Genomic DNA, 11,090 nt, shown 5'->3' on the forward strand with positions numbered 1-11,090 from the left:
TCTTTTACTTCTATCTGCTGTTTGCTAACTTTCTAGCCTGTAGCTGGCAGCGCCTGTCAGTCCACACTCGGGGATAAATCCCCCGCCGACCACCACTTAAGGGCTTCTGCTGCCTGTCAGTCCACGATCGGGAACAAATCCTACCGGAGTTGAATCAGTCGAAGTTCCGCAGCTCGGTGGTTGTGGTGCGGAGAACCGAGCCGGTCAGCCTCATCACCGGGGCAGCCGAACAAGAGACTTTTTGGCCGGACGTCAGGAAGGAGCGAAGGCGGCGTCTCGGTGCCATGTCTGAGCAGCGGCCACTCGCGTGAAGCTGCAGCCGCAGGTGAGTGTCTTGGAGCGGCCGGAGCCCCGCGGAGCACCCTGGGTGGGGTGGGAGGAGTTATTAAATGAAATTTCAGTCAAATATATGGCAGCTGGTTTCCAAGGACTAACCCTAACTAACCGGAAATCAAAGTGTTGCCTTTGGATGACGTCACCGACGCAGCCTGGACTAATCTCTAACGGCGTTTGGGTCTCCATCAGGACTTTGGAATGACAATAAAAGCCTGCTTATCTCCCCCAGCAGGTGTGTGGCAGCCCGGTACCGGTACTGCCTGCCGGGCCTGAGATTAGAACCCTAAATTAGCGCTCACCTTGTTCAATTATCACTTTTATTGTTTAATTGGTGCTCTTCCTATTGAATTAGCACTCTTATTGTTGACGGAAATGAAAAGGCGAACCCGTGACGTCATCTTTTCAGCGATGATGGCACGTGGTCATCTTGGAAGCTTCTAGACCAGGAGGTCGAAGCTCGGCTAGCTAGACGCTACGAGCGGGCTAGCTTTGTTGTGCTGCTGGCATGCCTGTTACCGTGGCGACCAGCGGTGACGTAACTCCACCTGCCTGCCCCTGCTGGTGTAAATTATGGGATGGAAAGGGGACACCTGTTCCAGTTAGGTTCCAGCGTGAGGGTGTAGTGTAGCGGCGTGGCCACAGGGGGCGCCCCTTGCTAACGTGAGTGCATTTTGGGTAACTGCTTTGCCGTCTTTGTTATCTGCTCTCCATGTTTGTTGTGGATGTTTCCGTGTGTAAAGTTCACCATCTTTGATGTTAATCATTAACCGGGACATTAAAGCCACCTTTTGCTTCCTGGGACGGAGTAGCACCATCGCTAACTTTTGCTAAGCTTCTTTAAATCAGCACTGGCCCCGCCTCCGGCCCCGCCTCCGGCCCCTCCCCTGCGGCTTGTAATTAGGAGATTAAGCGGTAAATCCTGGAGGTCCTCCATGAAGGAGGATTTCTCTCAGTTTCACCTGACCACGTTCACACGCTCCATGTGACCTTTGGTGACCCCACCCACCGCCAACATCAGCTGAGCGCCTGAAGCCTCGCCGGGCCAGAAGGTCAGTGAGCCGACATCGATCCCTACGTGCCGGCCGTTGTCATGGTGATGTCCAGATGCTAAACATAGCATGCTAGCAAGCGTGCTAACATCCTGACGTGACGCGTCATATTAGCTTTGCATGCTAACTAGCGCTAACTAGCCCATTTTGACTCGATGACATCCTCACTTCCTGCTCTTTTCTTTGAAGGACAGTGTGTGTGTGTGTGTGTGTGTGTGTGTGTGTGTGTGTGTGTGTGTAAATCTTCTTATCTGCTTTACTTTGTGTGTGTGTGTGTGTGTGTGTGTGTGTGTGTAGGTATGGGAGGGGCATGAAGTAGATGATGAAGAGAGATTCCATCATCTTCTTCACTGTTTATCTAGCCTAGGGGGCGGGGCAGACGACCTGTCAGTCACAGGTCCCACACTGTACTTTTATTGTGAACGTGTGTGCGTGCACGTCATCACTGAATTCCCACTGAGGTGTCAGTTGCCGTGGCGACGGCCCAAGGCTGTGTTTGCTGAGCTGTGAGGCGTCGCCGTGGTAACAGCGATATAACTTCACAGCCATACGCAAGCTGTCCTTCACTTCCTGTCTGACGTGCCGGCTGAAACTGAGGCAAGAGGAAGCGCGTCGGTGGCGTGAATGGCGAAGAATACGAATGGGGCTAGTTTGTCCCTGATGGTGGTCTTGCAGGGTGTTGCCATGGATACAGAATAAGAGATGAAGTACAGACAGGCGTGGGAAAAGTCCTCTTGTCTTGGGTTAGCGTAGCATGAGGACGCTAGCGTGTGCTACACACCTAACCATCTCCCGTGTCTGTGCTCAGCTCGTCAAGAAGAAGAAGAAGAAGAAGATGAACGACTACGAAACGCCAGCCTTCGCCTCCGCCATCTTTGGCTCCTACAGCAAGTCAGTCTTCAACCACTTTCATTTGCTCGGGATTCTTCTTCTGCTTCCTTTTGACAGACACGACCAAGCAATGCTAGCACGCTACCTGAATCAGCCGTGTTTACATTCTCTGTTGTGCTAATTGTTAGCATGCTAACGTCGCCATGCTTTGCTGTTGGGCCTAAATGAAGCCAAGCTGCCAGAAGTCCAACACCAGCTAGTCTTCAAGTAGCACCAAGACCTCATCCGGCAGCGAGACCTCCACCGCTAAGACCTCAGCAAAGGATGTGTTTTGAAAGCGAAGGTGACGTTGATGTTGTTGCTAGCGGCTATGTCCCACAAGCAGGATGGGAGTTGGAGGACAAAGGACCTTCACGGAGCGATGCAGAGCATCCCTGGAAGGAAAGACTTGTCATTGGGCGGACTTGGATGGACGTGTTGGTGCAGGAAGTAGAGATGATGAGGACGTGATGGCAGGTTTGGTATTCAGGAGAGGAACGTAGAAGGACAGATGGACTTTGGTGGTGGACTTTGCCAAAAGGATGGAAATGTCTGTAGTGAATGCGTTCCTCCAGAAGAGAGAGGAACCTAGGGTGACCCGTAAGAGTCCACGGGTAGACTACATCTGGTGTAGACGCTGTGATCTGAAGGAGATCAGTGGGAGGTGAAAGTGTAGGGATGGTGGAGGGCCTACAGAAGGACCCTCATGGTGAGGAAGACCAAGAGGACCAAATGGTGGAAGCTGAAACAAGAAGAGTGTTGCAGGAGTTGAGGCAGGCCCTGGATGGTCAGGAGGTGCTTCCAGACAACTAGGAGAGTACTTGGTGTGTCATGTGGAATGAGGAGGTGCAGGAGCGTATACGGCCAAAAAGGTGAGCTAAGAAGAAGTGGGACATGGAGAGGACTGAAGAGAGCAGACAGGAGAACAGAGAGATGAACGCTAAGGTGGAAGTCGAGGAGCCAAAGGCCAACGAGAGGTCTATGAGGACCTGTACGCTAGCTTGGAACGGTAAGGAGGGAGAGATGGATCTCCACAGGTCGGCAAGGCAGAGAGACGGAGATGGGGAGGACGTGCAGCAGGTTAGGGTGGTCAAGGTTGTTCAATAGGATCTTAGGTGGTGAGAAGATACCTCAGCAATGGAGGAGAAGTGCGTTGGTGGCCATTTTGAAGAACAAGGGTGATGCCCAGAGCCCAGAAGGTCAGAGGGAGCCGCATTGTGGACAAAGCCTAGGACGGGTGCAGGAGAGGAACCGTGGTATAGCATGAGGAAGTCTGGAGTGACGGAGAAGTATGTCCAAGTGGTGCAGGACACGTACTCGGGGTCGTGGTCTCTTCTTGTCACTGATTGGTGACCACTGCTGGCAACCATCTGCTCACACCGACTGGAAGCCTTTAGCTTTTGGATCCTCCCCCTAGACCATGATGATGAACAATCTATGCTCTCGGGTCATGTGACGGCTCTTTTCAGGCTGCCGTGGTGCTACTCCTCACAGAAGATCAACTTGCCGCTGGCCATGTATATGATGTATACATGCATCAACAGTATATATCATAGATACATATATGAACAGTATATATCATATATACTACATCAATACTACATATGCCAGTATATATGATATATACATATATGAACAGTATATATGATATATACATATATGAACAGTATATATGATATATACATATATGAACAGTATATATGCTACATACTACATGAATAGTACATATGCCAGTATATATGATGTATCCATATATGAACAGTATATATGATATATACATATATGAACAGTATATATGATATATACATATATGAACAGTATATATGCTATATACATATATGAACAGTATATATGCTACATACTACATGAATAGTACATATGCCAGTATACATGACGAGTATACATGACGTATGATATGTAACGTTTGTGTGTCCCAGCGGCCATGACGCTCCTGATGCTAAAGCTAAGTCCAGTGCCAAAGCTGCGTACGGTGAGTTGTTTGTATGATTATGGATTATGGATTGATGATGATTGACATGTAGCAGTTGCTTAGCTGGCGACGCCCTCACCCGATTGGCCGCTTCCTTTGCCCACAGGACCAGATGACGTCTATTTCCTGCACTCGTCTTCTAAGGAGAAGAGGAGAAGCCAAAGTGAGCTCTGGTGTGTGAAGGTTCTGACGGGGTCGGGTCCAGGATCAATGTTGTGGTGTTTGTGTTCTTCTAGAACCCAGACAAGTGTGGACCAGAACCAGCATCAACAGTCTGACGGACACGTCTCAGTACCACGTGGAGGTAACGCCTCATGGCTTCATTGCTGTGCATCATCATCATCATCATCATCATCATCACCACCATCATGGCGTATGTGCGCAGCACCTGAGCACATTTGTGTTGGACCGCAAAGACGGGATGATCACGGTGGAGGACGGCGTGCGGCGTCTGCGTCTGCTGGACGCCAAAGGGAAGATCTGGACGCAGGAGATGTTGCTGCAGGTGGACGAGAAGAGCGTCAGCCTGGTGGACCACGAGAGCAAGGTGACGCCGCTCGCCGTCGTCATCTCCGTATTCCGGGAAGCGCTCAGCAACTTCCTCTTTCAGAGCGAGCTGGAGCACTTCCCCGTGAGCTCGGTGCAGCACTGCCAGGCCGTCATGAGCGCGTGCAGCTACGACTCCATCTTGGCGCTGGTGTGCAAGGACTCGGGTCAGACCAAGGCCGACCTGCACCTGTTCCAGTGCGACCACATCAAGGTGAGCACGTGCCAGCAGGGGGCCACGCCCACGCGCCGCCTCATGCATGTGTCTCGGCTCAGGCCAACCTGATCCACGCCGACATCGAGAGCGCCGTGGTGGACGCCAAAGGAGGCAAAGTGAAGAAACGACCCGACGTCCTCAGGTGAATGACACCCGTCAATCAAAGGCCGCCCTGGTCTGATGGTCTGACGGCATGACGTCGGTGTGCAGGATGATCCTGAAGAGCGACGGGGACATCCCGCCGCCTCCCGCCGCTCCCGCCCCGGAACCTCCGGCCGACCAAGAGTTGTGGTCCGATCGGCGGCGAGACGGTGAGTGACGGCACGGCCGACCTGTGACCCGCTGAGCAAACAGGAAGTGACGTCCGCACATGTGCGCAAACAGATGAGCGATGGCGAGCCGATGACGACGATGGACCTGCCCAAATGACGGCTGCCGCTGTGGACCGAGACGTGGTGAGAAGATGGCGTGGAAAATCAAAGGTCACCGCTGGAGAAAATAGTCATTGATTGAAAATATTGATACGTGTCAATATTCATCATATATGAATGATATCATATATATGATAATAATGAATGATAATATATATGGTCGCAATTCAATATTCACATATGTTCTATGTCAATATTCATACGATACAACCTATGATCAAGAATATCTTCTTCTTATATTCTTAATATTCTAAATATTGGGATGGAATTTGTTGGCAGCAAATCCTCAACCACATCCTGGACGACATCGAGTTGTTCATCACTAAACTGCAGAAAGCAGCGGAGGCCTTCAGTGAGCTGGCCAGGAGGAAGAAGGCCAAGAAGGGCAAGAAGAAAAGTCCGGGAGGTGAGCGCTTCCTGCTTGCGTGCGACCGCTTCCTGCTTGCGTGCGACCGCTTCCTGCTTGCGTGCGACCGCTTCCTGCTTGCGTGCGACCGCTTCCTGCTTGCGTGCGACCGCTTCCTGCATGCGTGCGACCGCTTCCTGCTTGCGTGCGACCGCTTCCTGCTTGCGTGCGACCGCTTCCTGCATGCGTGCGACCGCTTCCTGCTTGCGTGCGACCGCTTCCTGCATGCGTGCGACCACTTCCTGCTTGCGTGCGACCGCTTCCTGCTTGCATGTGACCGCTTCCTGCTTGCGTGCGACCGCTTCCTGCTTGCGTGCGACCGCTTCCTGCTTGCGTGCGACCGCTTCCTGCTTGCGTGCGACCGCTTCCTGCTTGCGTGCGACCGCTTCCTGCATGAGTGCGACCGCTTCCTGCTTGCGTGCGACCGCTTCCTGCTTGCGTGCGACCGCTTCCTGCTTGCGTGCGACCGCTTCCTGCTTGCGTGTGAGTACTTCCTGTGTGAGCGGCCAACCATATAAATGCTAGCGTGGGTGTCCACCAGAGGGCGTCCTGACACTGCGCTCCAGACCTCCTGGCCAGGAGGACTTTGTGGACTGCCTGCAGAAGTTCAAGCATGCCTTCAACCAGCTGGTGAGCTGTCGTCATGGAAACCATGACAACAAGCAAAGATGTCTGACAGCTGCTTGTCTCTCGTCCGTAGGGAAAACTGAGAGTTCACATCCAGAACCCGAGCGCTGATGAGCTGCTTCACTTCCTGTTCACACCCCTCAGGATGGTCCGCCCCCTTTGTGACACGATGAAGAGATGATGATGATGAAAAAGTAGGAGTAAGACGGCTCCGCCCCCTCGTCTCGCAGGTGATCCAGGCGTCCGGCGGTGTGGATCTGGCCCGCAGCGTTGTGGTTCCTCTCCTGACCAGAGAGGCCATCGACTTCCTGCACGCCTCGGGGACAGCGGAGGAGCGCCACCTGTGGGTGACACTGGGAGACGGCTGGACCAAGTGCAGGTGAGAACGCCAGCATCCAATGGGAAGCGGCGCAGGAAGTCATGTAAGCGTGTGACAGGTTGGAGTGGCCCAGGGACCACCTCTTCCCGCCCTGCACTCTCACCTTCGTGGACGGCTGGCAGCCGCCCGCCCTGGCGGAGGGCGGGGCCAACGGCGAACTACTGGAGGAGGTGAGAGGTCGCCGCCCTCATTGGCTAGGTGACACAACTTCCTGAAGCTCAGCAGCCATTTTGTCTTCCAGCTGGCTGCGGACAGGTACGCCTCAATTAGCTCCGCCCACCAGCGCACACAGCTCCTGGACCGCTCGGCTGTGGCGGCGTTCCATCAAGCCTTCGGGCGCCATGCTGACGGGTAAAAGAGTCACCCCCCCCCTCCGGTTCTTTACTCTTTCAAGACTCAAAGCCTCCTGTCCTCCTCCTGTCGTCCTCCTGTCCCCCTGTCCTCCTCCTGTCCCCCTCCTGTCCCCCTGTCCTCCTCCTGTCCCCCTGTCCTCCTCCTGTCCCCCTGTCCCCTCAGAGGTTTAGGCCCCGCCGGGACGAACCAAAGCAAACTGTTTGCCAAATCCAAGTACGACTTTGTGGGGAGAAACAACACGGAGCTGTCGGTTCTTAAGGATGAGGTGGTGGAGGTAAGCCCCGCCCCACTCCACACCGCCGCCCCGGGTCGTCACGTGACATCTGAGCGTGTCAATTGGGGCGCCAGGTCCTGGACGACAGGAAGCAGTGGTGGAAGGTGCGGAACGGCGACGGCTCGGTGGGCTACGTGCCAAACAACATCGTGGAGGTGACCAAGGCGGTGGACGTGACGGGGCGGGGCGAGCCGGTCTACAGTCACACCATCCAGGTGCGTGTCCCTCGGGTCACATGACCTCATGCGTCACACCTCCACTCAACTGCGCTTTTTATTCCTGACGTCAAGCTCATGATGCCGAGGAAGGAGTTTGAGATGTTCAAGGTAGGGCGGAGGCAGGGGCGGGGCTTTGGCTAGGCTGTGCTGTGCTAAACGCTAGGCTAAGTTAAGCTAGGCTAGGCTGTGTGTGCGTGTGTTTGCTAGCAGAGACGCTAACGGCCGCCCACCAAACTTGTCTTTTGTTTTGTTCCCCGTGGGCAGCAATTACTGGGCGAGCTTAACGAGGTAAACGATGCCTTCAGGGTCACCTTGGACTTTGTCTTCTCTGGTCATCGCTAGCCAGCTCTTTCTCCCCCCCGCCCCCAGAAGCAGACCACCAGGACGGACCACCGGCCCAGCAAGCCTGCCGCCACGCCCATGCCCCCGGTCCCCACGCCGCCACCTCCGGCCCCCGCCGGGCTCCCCACACCCCCGCTCCCCCCTCCAGCCATGGAGACCGCCAAGCCTGCCGCCGCCAGCACGACATCCAGCGAGGCGGGGGGCGGGGCTGAGTCGGACATCAAAAGCGTCCTTGCCAACCGTGAGAAAAGTTGATTGACAGTCGGCCCGGCCAACCAGACGATGACGGCAGCCGTGTGCTCTCTGCAGGAAGGAAGTCCAACATGGAGGAGGTCCAGGACGAGCTCCTGCACAGACTCACGCTCGGCCGCAGCGCTCAGAAGAAGCTTCCCGTCCCCTTCCGCCGTGGCGGCGCCGAGCCTCCCGGGGTCAGCATCACGTACGAGTCGTCGCCCGACGACGTGCGCGGCTGGCTGGAGGCCAAAGGCTTCAGTGCAGTGTGAGTGGGACGTCCTGACACGACACGCACTTCTCTCATGGGCCTGATGATGGCGCCCCCCCCCCCCCCCCCCCCCGCAGTACCATCACCAGCCTGGGCGTGCTGACGGGGGCGCAGCTCTTCTCCCTCAACAAGGACGAGCTGAAGACCGTCTGTCCCGACGACGGCGCTCGAGTCTACAGCCAGGTCACCGTGCAGAAGGCGGCGCTGGAGGTGGGTGTGGTCATGCCAGGACACGTTAGCCGTGAGCCGTTAGCCGAGTTTACCACTCCCGACGCGTGGCGGCCACCATGACGCGTGGCGGCCGCCATGACGCGTGCGTTGTGTGGCGACTGTGGCCACGTGTGTGTCATGTCTTCCCACCCGCAGGTCTTCTTCTGAGCCTCCAGTGATCTTCTCCTTCAGCCAATCAGGTATCTCCTTGAGCTGTTGCTAGGTAGAAACCGGAACGCCCCCCCCCCCCCCCCCCCCGGTGAACCCGCCTCTCCAAAGCGCTCCCACTTCCTGTGTGCGCTAGCTTAGCTTAGCTAGTATGGATCCGCTTGGAACCGTTCAGCAGAGATCTCATGACACGCTGAGGATCACGCCATCGATGGGTGTCATGGGGGTCTTTGTGGGGGTTTTACCCAGCATGCACCCTGACTAGTGGGCGGTGTCACCTTTCTGTAACCAGATGGCAGCAGCGGCGGTGGCGGCCATCGCTTCCTGGATCCACGCCGCCGCTGCTGCTTTACATGAGGCCTTTTAGGGGCGGGGCATGTGTGTCAATGCCTTGCATTAGCATTAGCATTAGCGTTAGCATGTTTCTCACGGAGGCAGCTCGCCTCGCTTTGCGCCACGTTTGCATCAGACGTCCTCTAATGGTCTCCTTCCTCTTCCTCAGAGGAGTTCCGGCTCGGAGCTCCAGGAGATCATGAGGAGGCGGCAGGAGCTCCTGGCAGCCAGCACATGTGACTCGGGGGTGGAGTCTTTTGATGAAGGCAGCACCCACTGACCTCCACATGACCTCCCTCCCTTCCTTCCTTCCTTCCTTCCTTCCTTCCTTCTCGCCTTCTTCTTGACTTTTCTGCTTTCAAACTGCAGCCTCTCGCGCTTCCTCCCCAGGCGGCGGCTGACCACGCCCACTTTGTGGAGGTCATGCGGCGTCGGCAGGAGCTCCTCAGCGTGTCGCCATAGAAACAAAGCAAGCTTCCTGCTCTCCAGAATGTTCCGGCCTGATGTGGATGTTGTTAGCATTAGCGTTAGCATAGACCACAAAAAGCCACTTTAACTGCTGCTTTATTCTGGACGCTAGCTAGTGGCTATGTTAGCACGGGCAGATGACCTCTGACCTCAGCGATTGATGAGAAAGACAGAAATGACCACGGGATTCCGTTCATGATAAAAGTGTTCAAATACTGAATTTCTACCGTTTTTACTGCGAGCCAAACTGCTGCTTCCTGAAGACGAGGTCAGAGGTCAAGCGGTGAAGGTGGCGGCCATGTTAGATAATGAAGAGGAAATAAATGTACATACGACTCGAGACCCTGAATGGACCTTTTCATGGTGCCTTTCATACAGCAATCAAAGACCAACCGTGGGGCCCAACGCTAACTCACTGGCATGCTAGCCTCAGGTCCACGCCACGCTTATTTACCCCCGGGGGGCGACATGAGGGACACTAAGAGCAGCATCAGGAATCCAAGTGTAAAAAGAAGCCAAGGACCAGTAGAGCAGACACCGTTGGACACGCCTACCCGGAAGAATGAATCATTCAATGTTGAAGAAAAAGGCCTAGCAAGCTAAATGGAGGTGGTGCTAAATCTGGACCGGGAGGGGTCCGAGGTCAGAAGCCGGACTGCTGTGGAGACCAAGGTCGCCCTCCTTTGTGTCCTACAGCGGGGTCCGGTCCTGAAGATGCGGTGAATAAAACCAGGACATGAATGAAAAGGTCAACATGTTCTCATACAAGCATGGTAGAAGGTCAGCAGGACTTTCTGGCCAGTCCACAGCGACCCTGATGACGACCCTGATGACGACCCTGATGACGACCCTGATGACGACCCTGATGACGACCCTGATGGCGACCCTGATGACGACCCTGATGACGACCCTGATGACGACCCTGATGGCCCTTCTAGATCTCCCCTTTAGTGGAGGAAAACCTCAGAAGGCCATCAGATAGCTACGTTCTCACACGTGCTTTACCTCGTGTATGACACTGATCATGTATGACTTCTACCGGTGGCTAATGTAACGTTAGTGACACCTAGTGGCCAGTGGACAATACTGCACACTCATGTGTCTGCTTCTGGTCTTCGTACTCCAAATGTTAGCATTTGGCAGATAAAACACCACGGCCTCATATGGCTACTAGCAAAACTCATGGTAGCATCTATTCCACTCCTCCTGGTACACCGCTCCTTCCTGGTACACCATTCCATGGTACACTACTCCTTCCTGGTACACCGCTCCTTCCTGGTACACCGCCCCTTCCTAGTGCACCACTGCTTCCTGGTGCACCACTCGTCCTGTTCTTCTTCTTCCTCTGTGGGCTCTTCCCTCCAGGGGTC

General features: G+C 54.9%; 1 protein-coding gene across 13 annotated transcripts; it reads left to right on the forward strand.

Annotated features, from left to right (window-relative positions):
- The first annotated feature begins 97 nt into the window (after positions 1-97).
- eps8a (epidermal growth factor receptor pathway substrate 8a) lies at positions 98-10,060 on the forward strand. 13 transcript variants are annotated; one of them, XM_058067446.1, is made up of 25 exons: positions 98-325; positions 2,194-2,276; positions 4,193-4,245; positions 4,352-4,408; positions 4,482-4,549; positions 4,631-4,792; positions 4,856-5,005; positions 5,068-5,150; positions 5,219-5,319; positions 5,393-5,463; positions 5,719-5,845; positions 6,387-6,475; positions 6,546-6,620; positions 6,703-6,851; positions 6,910-7,021; positions 7,093-7,202; positions 7,368-7,479; positions 7,554-7,694; positions 7,770-7,805; positions 7,962-7,985; positions 8,067-8,280; positions 8,349-8,538; positions 8,619-8,751; positions 8,908-8,951; positions 9,422-10,060. In XM_058067446.1, the coding sequence occupies exons 2-24, from the start codon at positions 2,221-2,223 to the stop codon at positions 8,917-8,919; spliced, it is 2,325 nt and encodes a 774-aa protein (XP_057923429.1). In that variant the 5' UTR covers positions 98-325; positions 2,194-2,220; the 3' UTR covers positions 8,920-8,951; positions 9,422-10,060. The 13 variants fall into 13 exon arrangements, with proteins under 13 accessions (XP_057923429.1, XP_057923430.1, XP_057923423.1 ...); XM_058067447.1 differs by having other exon boundaries at positions 9,643-10,060; XM_058067440.1 differs by lacking the exon at positions 8,908-8,951 and having other exon boundaries at positions 4,352-4,418.
- Positions 10,061-11,090: the final 1,030 nt, after the last annotated feature.

The sequence above is a fragment of the Doryrhamphus excisus genome, chromosome 3 (genome assembly GCF_030265055.1).
Source record: "Doryrhamphus excisus isolate RoL2022-K1 chromosome 3, RoL_Dexc_1.0, whole genome shotgun sequence".
Taxonomy (NCBI): Eukaryota; Metazoa; Chordata; class Actinopteri; order Syngnathiformes; family Syngnathidae; genus Doryrhamphus; species Doryrhamphus excisus.